At 37.6% G+C, this 17,711-nt stretch overlaps 1 protein-coding gene across 5 annotated transcripts in view; it reads left to right on the top strand.

The window, feature by feature from the left end:
- Window positions 1–17,711, top strand: part of ClC-c (chloride channel protein 3) — a 105,529-nt gene that overhangs the window by 10,206 nt on the left and 77,612 nt on the right. For 4 of the 5 annotated variants that reach the window (XM_089099556.1, XM_089099552.1, XM_089099553.1 and 1 more), the window contains exon 2: window positions 8,627–8,789. In XM_089099556.1, the coding sequence (XP_088955682.1) occupies window positions 8,645–8,789 (145 nt within the window). In that variant the 5' untranslated portion in view covers window positions 8,627–8,644. The remainder of the gene's footprint in view (window positions 1–8,626; window positions 8,790–17,711) is intronic. The other variant, XM_089099555.1, reaches the window with a different exon arrangement.

Genomic DNA, 17,711 nt, shown 5'->3' with positions numbered 1-17,711 from the left:
CCAGCCCTGCTGACTTGTGAATATCTAGCACTTCAAGTTGCTTTGTGATGGACCCTGGAGAGACCTTGATAGGTGGCATAAGGCTTGATACACTGTATGCTGGACTGTTGGGCAGAGGACCATCAGATTCATTGGTAAACACTGAAGCAAATTGCTTGTTGAGTAACTCCAAAATTTCTGGCCGGTCAGTAACTTCTGTTCTATCAGATTTCTTCAGCTTCTTTATTGAATGTCTACCATGATCTTTGCTAGATGTGTAGTTCCAGAACCTTTTGGGGTTTCTCTTGCTATCATCTGCAAGCTTGGACTCGAAGTTTGAATAGAGTTGTTTAGTGAGATTTTGTAGTTTATTTTGAACCTTTGCAAACTTCTTGTAGTGATCATCTTTCCCAATTTTGTGGTACTTGTTCCAGTATCAGCTTTTTTGGTTTTGTTCTCTACATATCTGAGGAGTTATGTGTGGGAGTGTCCTGGGCTTTGGCACAAGTTTGGTGGATGTGTACTTTTTCTGGAGCATTGTAAGTTCCTCTTGGAAAATGATCCATTGTTGATCTACCCCCCCCCCCCCCTTGAAGCAAAGACCCCAGTCCATGCCACTCAATTCTCCTTTGATTGCTGTATAGTTGGTGTAAGTCTTCTTGATGTAATCGTTTGTTATCTTGTGGAAGGCTAAATTGACTTTAGTGATAAGGTGGTCACTTTTGACTGGGGGGGGGGGATTGTGGTAACTTATAAGGAATTATGAGGCCCCAAAGGCATTTCATTTTTGTAACCACATAAAGAAGTTATAACCTAACCTACAAAATACTTGATTTTCAATTCGAACCGTTTTCCTACTGTTTCAAGTTTTTCAAATACCGTTAACAAAAATATTGCTGAATTTGCCGATTCAAAACTTTGCCATCAACAATTCAGGGTATATTCCAATTCATGGTGGGTGGAGGGTAAATTTCATAGTAAATTTGCAGTGGGTCATATAATTTAGCTAGGATGGAAGTGAAAACATCATTTGATGTTTTTTTATCCTCTTTAATAATTCATATAAAATACCTTTGGGACCCCTTTAAGGGATTAAGATGCAATTTGCAACAGAAGTGACTATTGTAATATGAAAGAGCATACAAAAGGGCATCAAATGATGTTTTCACTTTCATCCTAGCTGAATTATAGTGCCACCTAGAAATTTACCAAAATCAATTATTTATGTCATGAGTTAGGGAATTCCACTCATATTTCAATGGTTTATAGTTTCATTCTACATTTAACTTTGATTTGAATGATGCTAGAGTTGGAACAGTTACTTTATCTTCACTGAGTTCATTCCAACCATTGATTACTCATTCAGCAAACAATTTTTGGCATATCCTGGTATTTACTATCTGTTCAGAAAGCTTTTTGAATCTCCTCTTGTTTCCTGGGTTGAAATATTTGGTTTAAAACACTATTACTTGGCTGGCTAATATATTTTTGGGTCAACAGAATTTCATCAGAGTACCACCCAAATGCTAGAGTTGGTAATTTCAATTTCTCTTGTCTTTTTCTGTATTGTAGTTTTTGGACACCAGTTGTATACCTGGTTGCATAGCTCTGAACTCCTCCAGTCAGTTGTGTATCACAATTGTATGAGGGAGAGATAAGACAAGCACCCAAGTCCAAGATAGGTCTCACAATTGTTTTTTAGGGCCTTATAAAGGCTTTCTGTGATTGGCTTAAAATAGTATGTTTAAGAAGACCAAGACTAGAATTAGCCCTTGATACATAAAAATAACAGTTCATTAGGGAATAATCCTTTTATTTGACTGTTGAACAACAAAAATCAGCCATTATCAGTCAAATAAACTTTTCTGCTAAAGTTTTTTTCTCCTGTTGATAGCCACTGTAGACATGACCAAAATATACAGAGATGTTTTTGTTGTTTCAGTGTAAAATAAAAGGATTTTCCCAGTGGAACTGTTATTTGTGCATCATAGAAAGGCAGTGCAGTCTTAAAAAAATACCTAAGCTTTTAATACCACACGCTACCAGTGCTTATGGAATTTTAATTGCTTGACAATGGTAACTCCTAGGTCCCTTTCATCCAAACTGGTTTTCAGCAGTATGTAGGAGTCTGACTTGGAGTGAAACATGTTGTGTGAGTGACAGGGATTACTGTCACAAAAATGAAGGATACTGCACTTAGATATGTTAAATTCCAGAAGTCCATGATAGAATTCTGGATGAATCTGATTGCATACTAAATCTGTTTGCTGGTCCAAATTTTTTTCAATAATCAGCATAAAGAGTTGTTTTGTTTCCTTTTTTTTTTTTTTTTTTATCATGTCATTTGTGTAAATTAGAAATAAAGTAGAGCCCAGTACTGTAACTCATGGCACACCGCTGATCATCTCACATGGACTTGAGAAGATCTTCTCACCATTAAAGTTGAAGAGTCAAACTTGCTGCATACAGTTTGAGAGGAAATTCATTGTCTGTTTGACAACATCTGTATGGATACCCATTGCTGAAAACTTTGATTTCAGCCATTTATGAAGGACATTGTCAAAGTCCTTAGTCAGATCTAGAAGAATCAAGTCCAATGGGATACTGTTGTCAAGAAGGCTGGCAACAATGTTTTATGTCTCAAGAAGGTTAGTCTCAACCAATTTTCTGGGCAGGAAACCCTGCTGGTTAGGAGATAAAAGATCATTATTAAGAAAATGGGCCAGGAGATAATTTTCAAAATCACCCTAGTTGAAAATTAGTGTTAAATGTGTTTCTTTCCATTCTGAAGGGATTTTTTTGAGTTCAAGGGACTTTTGTAAAAAAAATATGACAGAGGGAAAGCAATCTCTTTGGCTAGTTATTTCAACAACTTTGGGTGAATATTATTAGGACCAGAAGACTTATTGGTATTCATGGCCTCAAGTTGTTTCTTTGCTGCTTGCAGTGAAACCAATATAACTGATATTGAGCTTCCAATTTTATAATACAGGTTTGGTGGCAAAGTTCTGTCGGAATCAATCGCAAAAATGGATTCAAATTGTTCAATGAGAAGTTCTACTATGCTTTGTGAGTCCCTCACTTTGTCTTTATTTGAGGATTACAAAACATCTACTTGTATTGGTCTTCTTTGATCATCCTGACTGGATACATAGTTTCAAAACTTCATTGGTTTTCTTTTACTGTCAGTAGTAAGCTTGGACTTGAAATTTGTTTAGTAAGATTTTTTAGTTTGTTCTGAGCCTTAGAAAACTTCTCATAGTCGTCTTCTTTTCTGTTTTGGAGTTGCTTTTTCAAATAGTTATTCTGTCTGTCTCTTTCTTTGCATATTTGTGGGGCATGTAAGGTAATGTTTTTGCTTCAAAATTATTTTAACTGATGTGTGTTTCTTTTGCTGCTCAATTAACTGATTTTTAAAGTTGTTAGATTGATCATCTATATTCCCCTGAAATAAAGGCTTCCAGTCATCATCACTTATTTCTCTTCTGATTGCCTTGTAAATGGTTAAAAATCCTTTTTGTACTAATTTGTTATCATAGGCAGAACTATTGCAATAGGCTATTGCTGTGTAAATAAAGAGCAATATGGGCACAATATATCGTTTGTATTATTTTTTATTTTTGCTTTTTTCACCAATGCACTTTGTTTAGAAGGAACTGTTATAGAAACTTTGGAAGGAGCTCATTTGATTGGAAATTGAAAGTTCTAGTACTCTTTTTAAGAGTCAATAGTAACTGGAGGGCAACCAGCCCCCCTTAGCCTATCAATTCCCCAAACACATGTAATAAAAATTTTGAGATGACCATTTTGTTCAGCATAGTTGAAAGGTCCAGAAACTATGTCTCTGGGGATGTCAATCCCCCAGAGCCCTTGAGGCAAGGGCTGTAAGTTATTCAATTTTCCCATTGCTTACATATAGTATTTGAAATTAGGAAAGAGGCCATGTTTGACCTTTATTGTTCTAAAAGACCAAGGACATTCAGGTGAAGCTTTCAGAGAATATTAAGGGGCATGTCAAACTGAATCAAAACGCATTATGTGCATACAGATTGTCAAAACTGTGTAACTCAGGAATGACTAAGGGTATTAAGTTGGAACTTTCAGGGAATGATCAATTTACTAAAAAGGCAATTTTTGCATGCTACTTCTTCTGCTATTATAACTACTACTTCTGTAGTTAATACTACTAAGGCAGAGGGTATTGAGGTGAAACTTAGAGCAAATGTTTAGGGGAAAGTTAAACCAAAACAGAACATACTATGTGTATACAGATTGTCAAAAGGCTGTATCAGTAATATTGTAAGAACAGTTGTATCTAGCTGAAACTTCCAGGACACAATGAGAGGGATGTTAAACTGACCAAAAGACAATACATTCATACTACTACTGCTACTACAAATACTACTACTAATGTAATACTAGTAGTACTAAGGCTAAGGTTATGAGGGTGAATGTTTAAGAAAATATTGAGGGGAAAGTTGAACTCCCCTCGAAACTATGTGCATGCAGGTTGTCAACAGGGTTTTTTTCAGGAATTGGTTAGGATATTAAGTTGGAACTTTCTGGGAATGATTTGGGGGAAGATCAATTGACGAAAAGTCAATATGTAAATGCTATTTCCAATACTACTGCTACTTCTGTTGCAAATACTACTTCTATTGTAACTAATACTTCTATTGTAACTATTGCTAAGGCTGAAAAGTATTAAGATGAAAATTAAGAAATCTTGAGGGGGGAGTCAATCTAAATTAAAAGACACTATGGGAATGCAGGTTATCAAAAGGTCATATCAGCAGTATCGTAGCAACGGCTTATAAGGCTTGATGAGGGAGATGTTCAGTTGACCAAAATGCAACATACTACTACTACTTGTAGTACAGTTACTACTGTTATTAATTTACTACTAGTAGTAGTAAGATAAGATTTATTGCTGAAAAACGGCTATCACAAGCCCAAATGGGCTGAATTTGCACTTTAGCGTCAATAAAACAAAGAAAACCGAAAACAAATAACAACAAAAAATTCTAAAAGGGTCAATGTCAAATAAGTAAATATGTCAAAAATAATAAAAACTCAAAAATTAAAAGGCCAATGCCAATGCAGCAAAATGTCAAAACAAAGAAAACTTGTTTAACATTAATTATTGAATTATTGTTAAATTTTAATTATTTAAACAAAATAATTAAAACAAAAACAATTTAGTTATGCGACCAAAAAAAAAATATAGAAAGATCGAAACTTGCAAAATGAACACCAAAAATATAAGGTGAAAAGGGAGATAGGGGGGGGGGGAGGAGATTCACTGATTGAATAAGTCAACTATGTCAGTGGTGAGAGTATTTCTATATATTTCAGTCAAAACTTTTATTGGGGCAAGGAGGGGTATCTTTATTGAAGCAGAACGCGGGAGGTGGGATTGAAGGGGTTAATATTGACTAGGGAAAAGGGTAGTTGTTCAAGTTTTGTGAAGGGCATTGTTAGCAAAACGTAAGGAAGTTTTGCTCTCCTTTCCTTAAGGGTAACTAGATTGGCTCTCCAAAGAAGGGAAATATATGGCACTCTACCCTCATTAAAGATAATTCTTAGGTGCCCTTTTTTGGACTGCCTCTATTCTGTCCAACAATTCAATGGAGATGCCAGGATGCCAAACAGGACAGACATAAATACTCCCACTAGCAATAGTAGTAATACTCCCACTGCTATTTCTGTCACTACTGCTATAACTAAGGGTTATGAAGGTGAAAATATCAGGGAATATTAAGGGGGAAGCTCAACTAAATCAAATCAAACTGTATGCATTCAGGTTTCTTATTATTGCTACTAATATTGCTACCAATGCTAAAGGTAATAAGTTGAAAACTCCATTGAATATTTAGGGGGATGCTGAACTAAATCAAAACATACTGTGTGCATGCAGGCTGTCAAAAGGATGTATCAGCAATGGCTCAGGAACTGTTCACAGAAATAAGTTGAATATTTCAGCATGTCTTGAGGGGAAAGTTGAAAAAAAAACAAAAGGTGTTATTTGCATGCTGCTACTAATACTATGACTACTACAACGATCGCTATTACTGAGGCTAAGGGTATTAAGGTGAGGTGTTAAGGGAATGTTGTAGAGGGATGTCGAACTAAATCAAAACACACTAAGAGCGTACAGATTGTCCAAAGGGTTTACCAGCAATATCCCAGGAATAGATTATTAAGCTGAAAATTTCAGGGTATGCTGAGGCCGATTTTGAACTAAGTGAAATGTGATATTTGCGCACTGCTACTACTACTACGATTACTGCAACTAGTGAGGCTAATGACACTAAGGTGAAACTTGGTATTAGGGTAAAACTACCGCTTTTGCTGCTACTTTTACTACTACTACTGCTACCATTGAACTAAATCAAAATAGCTTAAGTGTATCCAGGTTGTGAAGATATCCTAGTGGGACTAGGGTATAAAATAGAAACTTTCAAAGAAAGTTTATGTTGCTTTAAAACTAAATCAAAAGGTACTATGTACATACTGGTTGTCAATAAGACGTCTCAGCAATATCTCAAGAATACTGTGGGTATTAAGTTGAAACTTTCAGGCCTACTATTATTACTACTCCTGCTCTTACAGTTGAACTAAATTTTAAAAAAGGTTTAAGTGCATCCAGGTTGTCAAAATAACATAGATAGATAGGTTGTCAAAATACTGACAACAAAATACATTCCGTTTTAAATGTTTTCTCTTTTTTAACATTGATAAATCCAAAGTTATAATTTGGGTCTAATAAAAGCCTTGTAGAGAGTAGTTAGAAGTTAGAACCTTGTAACGATAGTTCATTATTGTTCTTTCGTTTTTCAATGTTTGATTGGCTAAAGAAGCTGAAAGAAGAAGGAAAATTTTAGCTGAGTATGAGCAACAACTCCCAAATTTTATTCTTTACTGACCATCTGTGATGTGGTAGATTGTTCAGACTGTACCCAAATTTTAAGATTTGAAATCTCAAATGGAAAATTTATGTTGGAATGCACTGAAAAACAGTTACTGGTTAACCCTGTTGCTAAGTTGGTTGATGTCATGTAGAAAGACATCTGCATCAAATTGATCAGCAGTTCTCCCAATAAGTTTGGAATCATCAGCAGATAAAGTTTAAAAGCTGTGCAATGATGAAGGAGCATCATTAATGAAAATGTTGACAAAGGCATGACCCTCTAAAGAGTACCACTCATAACTAATGAAGAACTTAAGTAAGTATGTGCACTAAGTATGCCATATGCTCTTATGTGCTAATTTTCACTAGTTAGATAAATGGTCCGAATTAAGAACAGAAAACTAAAAGCTGACACTTACTTTTCTGGAAATCATAGAAAAACCACTTAACTTCTCCTGTTTTGTACCAGCAACAGAGATATTCAGATTTGATGAAAAATACATCATTGAAGAGGGTGAAGTTTGTTTTTTGATTGAATGGAGCATAATTTTCTTTTCAAAGTTCAGGAAAGGGCAGTCCCTATAAATATTCTAGTATACCTGCTTGGAAAACATTAGATATCAGCAGTGCCCTTGAATAATTTGACAGCTTTGGAAGTTTTCTGTTGTGCTAACCAACTATTTTAAAATCTTTGCTGACACAAAATGTATATCATTTAGTAAGATATTGTATCTTTTCTTTGTTTTTACTAGCCCTCGTTAGCTTTTCAAACTGTTGACACATTTGAGACCCTCTATCAATTCTTCCCAAATTTGCTTCGGAAGCACCCTGTTGTGCTGGGAAAATTTGCTAAAGGGCCCTATTTCTTTGAGACTGTCAGCCGATGCTGAGGCTTGCAAGATAATATTTATGGTATCTTGTTTCCTTATGGTATACTTAAGAGCCAAGGACATCAAAACCAAAACATTGTTTTGCCTCTTGGGCCCATCTTAGATCTATTTATACCTAAAAACCGCCATTTTACAAGATTTTTCTTTTGGTTGATTCAAAATTATGAAGTCTTTTGGCCATTATCACATTCTGGTCGTTGTTGCTACATCAAATAGTGAAAATAAATCAACGAAACTAATTAGCTAATTTTGACAACGCTTTTCATTTGTAAAAGTTCCAATACCAACAGTCTATTGACCAAGTCTAATTGACCTACAGTCTAAGACAAGTACACCTTCAAAGGGAAGCTACATCTGCTTCAATTTTGGGTGCAATATATTTGAGCTGCTTTTTGCTGATTAGTTACCAACTTTTTTTATGTGTTTTGGTGCAGACTACTACCAAAACTGAACCTGGAGGATTTTTTTCATTAAAGATTAAAATTATGATTGTTCAATATTTAAGATACTGTATATATAGTTTTGCCAGTTTCCGCTTAACGAGTTAGCATTATAGATTTCATTTTCGCTGTCCATGGTACTTTAAAGCAGCTAAAGAACACATACTTTTTTGTTTTTTTTTTTGCTACACCCTGTAAGTCATTAGAGTAAGAGTAATATAAAGTGAAAACAAGAAAAAATGACATACTCGTTATTATTAAACCTTATAATTTCTTTTTCATTGCAATCTGTGGTAGTGAAGCATATGTGAGATTCTTGTGTTCATGTTTCTGTTTAATACTAGTTGTTTATAGTTCATGGCCTTTGTCCTTAAGACCAAATTCTTTAATTTGCAATTTCCTTTCAGGAGCAGGTGTTGCCAGCTATGGAAGAAGATAGGTTCCCCATTGGAGGGACTGAGCCTCGACTAAGGGTCAACAATGGCTCCGTATCATCTGATGATGATATGCTTGAAATAAGACACACTGGTAGTGTTCAGGAGAGAGTGAATCATTCTTCAATTAGAGGAGGTATTCTTTTCTGCTTATTTTATGTATACAACAGATACATCATAATGGGTCTCACAATTTTTTTATTAAGAATCATTATAGAATCTTTACAATACTGCCATTAACCCCCCCCCCTCCATGACTGTTCACTGGGAAGGGGGGGTAAAAGTAGTTCTTCATTTTTGTTAGACCACTTAAGCAATTTTGGTTACTAACGCTGAAAGTCGGAATTTTGACAAGCTTACAAAACTAGAGCTGTTATCAAAACTGAACCAAATAGATGTTATAGCTGTTGCAGAAGCACAGTTTCGTGACCCGGATCCCTCATTTTGTCAAATTGTTCACACTTTATTAAGCTCCAAACTCCAGACCACCCACAAGGGAAAGAAAGTGTTGGCGTCTTTTTCTTTCTAAGAGTTAATCATTATCTGAAAATAATTTCAGTCCCTAATTTCTCTGGTAATGGTGAAACCCTTTGGCTAAATATGAGGCCGAAGGCACTCCCCTGTCTCTTTCATATTATCACCATAGCTTTCTTCTATTACTGGTCAAACCAATGTATTGGCCCAATTTTCACTCCTAGATAACTAATTGAGAAGTGATTGAGTTATCAAACGTCTTTAGTCTTTAGCTTTATACATTATGTTTTATAGATTCAGTTTTATAGATATTACTCCCGCCATTTACCCGTGCCCCAGCCATTTAAACATTTGCCTCTCAATTACTTGGACTATCTGTCTGGGCTTGTCTCCTTCTACAATTAGCCATGTCTTGATGCAACCTACAGCAAAATACTTGATAACTTCAATTCAAAATCAACGGACTCGGCCGAGGCCTTCGGCCTCTTCCTCGTGAACCAAATGGGGAAGTAAAACTCTCTTAGACTTAGATTATGCTGATGATTTAAGCATCCTAGATGAAAATTTTTAGCAAAATGAATGAACTTTTAGAGGTTTTGCTAGTTCAGGGTGCAAGAATAGGCTTGAAATTCAACGTTAGGAAGGCCAAATGGCTAATACTGTGAATAACTGAAGTCGAAAAGGTGATGTTGGGTAAAGAGAAGATCGATCAAGCGGATAGCTTCACTTATCTAGGTAGTATTGTTAATAAAGACGATGGGTGCAGTGAAGATGTTAAACGTAGAATAGCCAAGGCCCAGGATGTTTTTCCACTTTAAAAAATGTTCGGAAGAAGCCCCCAGGGGCATATAAGGTTTTTCTGGAAGGGGTGGGCGTGTGAAATTTAGAAGAGGCTCATCCGATTGGAAATCTATAGTTCTACGTAGTTCTCTTTCAAGAGTCAAAAGTGATGGGGAGCAACTAGCCCCCCTCCCTCTCCTTGACATCCTCTTTGCCCGTAACGAATTCAATTGAAATTCTGAGATAGCCATTTTGTTATTATAGTCCAAAAATCATGTAATAATGTCTATATTGTGGATATAACCCCGCAGAGCCCAGGAACAAGGGCGGTAATTTATGCCCCGGGGCATTTAAGGTTCTTATGGGACGGGCGGTCGTATAAACTTCGGATCGGATGGGGCTCATTTGATTGGAATTTGGACGTTTTAGTGCCCTTTTTAAGAGTCAAAAGTGAATGGAGGGCAACCGGTCCCCCTCCAATCTTATCATTCCCAAAACACATCCGATCAAAATTTTAAGAGAGCTATATTGTTCGGTATTGTTGAAAGGTCCAGTAATTATGTCTTAGGGGGTGTCAATCTCCCCAGAGTCTTCGGGGCAAGGGATGTAAGTTAGGCAATTTGTTCATTGTTTACATATAGTATATGTTATTGAGAAAGGTATGCTTTCTGAGAATGATTCAAGGGGAAAATTATCTGACCAAAAGGCAATATGTGCACACTACTGTTAGTATAGATAATTTCGGAGACCACACTGCCTTTCCATGACGATAAATAAAAGTTCAAATAGGGATAAAATCCTTTTAATAGACAGTGTTTTTTATAACAGTGATAGAAATTCACAAAAATACCAGATATTTCGGTCACATATACAGTGACCGTCATTAGTAGGAAAACTGACTAGTTTTACTACTGATGACGGTCACTGTATATGTGACCGAAATATCTGGTATTTTTGTGAATTTCTATCACTGTTATAAAAAACACTGTCTATTAAAAGGATTTTATCCCTATTTGAACTTTTATTTAACTACTGTTAGTACTACTGTTACTGCCACATTTACTACTACTATTACTTCTATTGCAACTACTTGTAAGGCTAAGAGCATTGAGATGAAAATTTCAAGAAGTATATGAACATACAGGTTAACAAAAGGACATATCAGCAATGTCATAGCCATGGCTAATTGTATTAAGTTGAAACTTCCAGGACTTGATGAGAGGGATGTTCTATTGACCAACAGGCAATATAGTGATATTATTGCTGCTATTAATACTACCGCTATTACTATTAACACTACTAGTAGTAATATCAATGCTACAACTCTGACCACTATTACAACTATGCCTAAGGCAATGAAGGTGATTTTTTCAAGGAGTTTTGAGGGGGAGGTGAACTGAATCACAACATGCCGTCTGTATGTAGGTTGTCAAAAGGCTGTAACAGCAATATCTTAGAGACAGTTTTGTGTGTGAAGTTGAAACTAACAGGGCTTGTTGTGACAGATGTTGAACTAACCTAAAGAAAATATTTGCATCTTAATGATACTGCTTCTCGATCTTTACTATAAAAGAAAAATGTCAAGCCTTCCAATCACTTTCGACAATTAAAAAGGGAACTGGGCCTTTCGACTTCCAATCAAATGAGCCATTTTTGAGTTTCTACGACAACGTTTTCTATAAACACCTTATATGCCCCCAGGGCATAAATTACAACTCTTACCCTAAGGGCTGTGAGGATGGTTGTAGACCTAATTTCCGGAACTTTCAACTATGTTAAACAAAATGGTTATCTCAAAATTTTGATTTGATGTTTGGAGAAATGGTGGGCGTGAGAGGGGGTTAGTTGCCCTTCAATCACTTTCGACTATTAAAAAGGGCACTAGCCCTTTCAATTTCCAATTGAATGAGCCCTTTTTGAAGTTTCTACAACATCGCTTTCTACTAAAACCTTATATTCCCCTAGGGCATAACTTTCAACCCTTGCCCTGAGGGCTATGGGGGGGGGGGGGTTGTCATCCTCAAAGACCTAATTTCCAAAAATTTAAACTACCTTGAATAAATTGGCTATCTAAAAATTTTGATTGAATCTGTTTGGAGATAAGGTGGGCGTAAGAGATAGTTGCCCTCAAATCACTTTTGACTATTAAAAAGGGCACCAGCCCTTTGAATTTCCAATCGAATGAGCCCTGTTTCAAGTTTCTACGACAAAGATTTCAATAAAAGCCTTATATGCCCTTAGGGCATAAATTATAACCCTTGTCCTGAAGACTGTGGGGGGAGTCTCCTTCTCAAAGGTATAATTTCCAGAACTTTCAACTGCGTTGAACAAAATTGCAATCTCAAAATTTTGATTGGATGTGTTTGGGGAAATGGTGGGTGTGAGAGGGGTGTTAGTTGCCCTCCAATCACTTCCAACTATTAAAACGGGCACTAGCCATTTCAATTTCCAATCAAATGAGCCCTTTTTGAAGTTTCTACGACAAAACTTTCTATAAAAAACCTTATATGCCCCCAGGGCATAACTTAAAACTCTTGCCGTGAGGGCTGTGGGAGGAGAGGGGATTGTCAACCTTATTTCCAGAATTTTCAACTGCGTTGAACAAAACAGCTTCTCAAAATGTCGAACGGATGTGTTTGGGGAAATTGTGGGCGTGATAGGGGAGTTAGTTGCCCTCCAATCACTTTCGACTATTAAAAAGGTCACAAGCTGCTCCAATTTCCAATTGAATGAGCCCTTTTCGAAGTTTCTACGACAACTTCTTCGATATGAAGTTCCCTGGTGAAAAGGAAAAAAATAATAAATAATACATTGTGCCAACATCGTTCTTATATGCCCCCAGGGCATAACTTAAAACCCTTGCCCTGAAGGTTGTGGGGGAGTCTCTTCCAAAAAAAACATAGTTTCTATCTGGATATCAACTACGCTGAACAAAATGGCTTTCTCAAAATTTTGACTGGATGTGTTTGGGGAAATGTTGGGTGTGGAAGGGGTATTAGTTGCCTTCCAATCACTTTTGACTTTTAAAAAGGGCACAAGAAACTCCAATTTCCAATCGAATGAGCCTTTTACGAAGTTTCTACGACAACTCCTTCGATACGAAGTGCTCTGGTCTCGGGAGTTGTAGTGCCCTTTTTAAGAGTCAAAAATGATCTGAGGGAAACTAGCCCCCCCCTTAGCCTTTTTTACCAGATACATCTCATAAAAAATTTGAGATAGTTATTTTGTTAAAATAGTTCAAACATCATATAACAAAAACTCCGGTATCGACACAACCAACTAGGGCCCGGGGGCAGGCGCTGTAACTTATGCCCTGGGGGCAAATATGGTTCTTATAGAAGGGATGCTTCTATGAACTTCAAAGAGGGCTCATTTGATTGGAAATTAAAATTTCTAGTTCACTTTTTAAGAGTCAAAAGATATCGGAGGGCAACTACCCCCCCCCCCCCGAATGCCCTTTTTTACCCAAATGCATGAGATAAAAATTTTGAGATCGACATTTAAAAAAAAAACAGTTTAAAGGACAGATAACAAAACTGATGACGACACAACTGCCCAGGGCTCTGTGGCAGGCGTTGTAAGTTATGCCCTGGGGGCATATAAGGTTCTTATGGAAGGGATGCTCTTATAAACTTCAGAGAGGGCTCATTTGATTGGAAATTGAACGCTCTATTTCACTTTTTAAGAGTCAAATCTGATCAAAGGGTAGCCAGCACTGGATATTAAAAGTTCTAGTGCACTTTTTCAGAGTCAAAAGAGATTGGAGGGCAACTAGCCCCAGCCCCCCTACCCTACACCGCTTTTTCCCAAATATATCAAATAAAAATTTTGAGATAGCCTTTTTGTTAAAAATAGTTGAAAGATCATATAACAAAAACTCCAGTGTCGACACAACCAACTAGGGCCCGGGGGCAGGCGTTGTAAGTTATGCCCTGGAGGTATATAAGGTTCTTAGGGAAGGGATGCCCTTATAAACTTCAGAGAGTGCTCATTTGTTTGGGAATTGAAAGTTCTAGTTCACTTTATAAGAGTCAAAAGTGATCGGAAGGCAACAACCCCCCCTCCCACGCCGTCTTTTCCCAACATGAATCAAAAAAAATTTTCGTTATAAAAATTTTGTTAAAAATAGTTCAAAGATAGGATAAAAAAAATCTAATGACGATACAATTACCCACGGTCCTAAGGCAGACACTATAAGTCATGTCCTCGGGGTATTTAAGGCTTTCGTGGAAGGGATGCTTGTATAAACTTCAGAGTAGGCTCATTTGACTGGAAATTGAAAGTTATATTTCACTTTTTATGAGTCCGGGGCCGCCACAACCTCCCAGGGCCCGGGGGCAGGCATTGTAAGTTATACCCTGGGGGCAAATATGGTTCTTATAGAAGGGACGCTCGTATAAGGTTCAGAGAGGGGTCTTCTGATTGGAATTTAAAAGTTCTAGTTCACTATTTCAGATTCAAAAGAGATCAGAGGGCAACAAATCCCCCCCCCCCCCCACGTCCTCTTTTCTCCAAATACATCAGATAAAAATTTTGAGGTAAACTTCAGAGAGCGCTCATTTGATTGGAAATTAAAAGTCTGGTTCACTTTTTCAGAGTCAAAAGAGATTGGAGGGCAACTAGCCTCCCCCACGCCCTTTTTTCTCAAATGTATCCAATAAAAATTTTGATATAGAAATTTTGTTAAAAATAGTTCAAAGATCAGATAAAAAAAATCCGATGACGACACAACTACCCAGGGCCCTAGGGCAGGCGTTGTAAGTCATGTCTTTAGGGTATATAAGGTTCTTATGGAAGGGATGCTTGTATGAACTTCCGAGAGGGCACATTTGATTGCAAATTGAAAGTTCCATTTCTCTTTTTAAGAATCAAAAGTGATCAAAGGGCATCTAGCACCCACTCCCTCTCCCACGCCATTTTTTCCCCAAATATATCAGATAAAATTTTGAGGTAGCCACTTTGTTAAGAATAGTTCAAAGATCATATAACAAAAACTCCGGGGTCGACACAACCCCAGGGCCCGGGGGCAGGTGTTGTAAAGTTATGCCCTGGGGGCAACTATGGTTCTTATAGAAGGGATGCTCGTATAAACTTCAGAGAGGGCTCTTTTGATTGGAAATTAAAAGTTCTAGTTGACTTTTTCAGAGTCAAAAGAGATCGGAGGGCAACTAACCCCCCTTCACGCCTTCTTTTCCCCAAATGCTTTAGATAAAAATTTTGAGATAGATATTTTTTTAAAAATAGTACAAAGATCATATAAGAAAAACGCCAGGGTTGACACAACATCCCAGGGCTCGGGGGCAAGCGTTGTAAGTTATGCCCTGGGGGCAAATATATAGTAAAAAGATGGGAGGGCAACAAACCCCCCCCCCACGCTCTTTTTCCCAAATACATCAAATAAAATTTTGAGATAGACATCTTGGTAAAAAAAATAGTGAAAGTCTGATAACAAAAACTCCGGTATCGACACAGCCCCCAGGGACCGGGGGCAATTTGTTAAAAATAGTACAAAGATCATATAAGAAAAACGCCAGGATCGACACAACCTCCCAGGGCCCTGGGGCAGGCGTTGTAAGTTATGCCCTTGGGGCATTTAAGGCTCTTATGGAAGGGATGCTTGTATAAACTTCAGAGAAGGCTCATTTGATTGGAAATTAAAAGTTATATTTCACTTTTTAAGAGTCCGGGGTCGCCACAACCCCCCAGGCCCCGGGGCGGGCGTTGTAAGTTATGCCCTTGGGGCATATATGGTTCTTATAGAAGGGATGCTCGTATAAACTTCAAAGAGGGCCCATTTGATTGGGAATTGGAAGTTTTAATTCCCTTTTTAAGAGTCAAAAGTGATCGGAGGGCAGCTAGCCTACCCTACCCCCTGCCCCTAAAGGCCTTTTTCTCCCCATATGCATCAGATAAACATTTTAAGATAGCTATTTTGTGAAAAATAGTTCAAGGGTCAGATAACAAAATTTCATATTTCGAAACAACCCCCCAGGGCCTGGGGGCAGGCGTTGTAAGTTATTCCCTGGGGGTATATATGCCTCTTATGGAAAGGATGCTCGTAAAAACTTCAAAGAGGGCTCATTTGATTGGAAATTGAAAGTTTTAGTTGGGTTTTTAAGATTCTAAAGTGATTGCAGGGCAACTAGCCCCCTCCCATGCCCTTTTTCCCCAAATCCATCTGAATAAATTTTAAGATAGCCATTTTTTTTAAAAATAGTTAAAAAATCAGATACCAAAAACTCCGATGTCGACAAAAACCCCAGGGCCCGGGGGGTAGGCGTTGTAAGTTATGCCCTGGGGGCAAATATGGTTCTTATAGATGTGATGCGTGTAGAAACTTCAGAGAGGGCTCATTTGTTTGGATATTAAAAGTTCTAGTGCACTTTTTCAGAGTTAAAAGAGATCAGAGGGCAACTATCCCCTCCCCCCACGACTTTTTTTCCAAACCCATTCGATAAAAATTTTGAAATGACCATTTTGTTAAAAATAGTTCAAACATCAGATAATAAAACTCCGGGGTCGACACAATCCCCCAGGGCCCGGGGACAGGCATTATAAGTTAAACCCTGGGGACATATATGGCCCTTATAGAAGGGATATTCGTATAAACTTCAGAGAGGGCTCATTTGATTGAAAATTAAAAGTTCTAGCTCACTTTTAAAGATTCAACAGAGATCGAAGGGCAATTAGCCCCCCCCCCCCCACGTCCTTTTTCCCCAAACCGACCCGATAAACATTTTGAGACAGCCATTTTGTTAAAAATAGCTCAAACATCAGATAATAAAAACTCCACGGTTGACACAAACCCCCAGAGTCTGGGGGCAAGTGTTACAAGTAATGTTCCAGGGGTATATAAGGTTTTTATGTAAGGGGAGGTCGTATAATCTTCGGAAGTGGGTCATTTGATTTGAAATTGAAATTTCTAGTTACATTTTTATGAGTCAATAGGAATCGGAGGGTATCTACGCCCCCCCCCCTAAACACAAAAACACCTTTTTTCCAAATGAATCCGATCAAAATTCTGTGACTGCTAGTTTGTTTGGAATAGTTCAACGACCAGATAATAAAATCTTGGGGGTCAACATAACCCCCCACCCCCACAGCCCAGGGGACGGGCTGTAACTCATGCTGCGGGGGGGGGGGCATACAAGGTTTTTGTGGAAGAAGCGGTCGTACAAACTTTACAGGGGACTCAAATGACACACAACCTAGAATTAAATCCGACTCCCTAATATTCTCTTATTTCCAGCGCAAATGGGAGGATAGCTCTATATAGCCTGCTGCTTGTGAGTGGTTATCTCTTATGTAAAGTTATTTTAGTTTTTTGTAATTAATTTTTTCTGTTACTAAGTTTCACATAATGGAAAACAAAAGGTCATAAAGGCAATAAGGGTTTGATGTTTAGTGTTTTTTTTTAGTTGTGCATTAAGATCAGTGAAAACAGGGCCACTACGGGAAGGTTGTGCACAACCAGCCCCGCCCACTCCTTAGCAATAAACCCAACCCCCTAATATCCTCCCATTTGCAGCGCAAATGGAAGGATAGTTCTATATACTGCTTGTGAATGGTTATCTCTTGTGTAAAGTTATTTTAGTTTTTTTAAATTAATCCTTTTCTGTTACTAAGTTTTTGACAATAGAGAAATAAAGGTCATAAAGGCAATAACGTTTCGATGTTTTATTGTTTTTTGTTTTTTTTAGTTGTGCATTAAGATTATTGAAAACAGGGCCACCACACGAAGGTTGTGCACAGCAAAACCCACCCACCCCGTAGCATTTACCCCCCCCCTTGTTTCTGTTCCCCC

This window comes from Artemia sp. Qi Xiang Cuo, chromosome 13 (genome assembly GCF_049724085.1).
Source record: "Artemia sp. Qi Xiang Cuo chromosome 13, ASM4972408v1, whole genome shotgun sequence".
Lineage (NCBI taxonomy): Eukaryota > Metazoa > Arthropoda > Branchiopoda > Anostraca > Artemiidae > Artemia > Artemia sp. Qi Xiang Cuo.
This window is presented reverse-complemented; position numbering and strand designations above follow the sequence as displayed.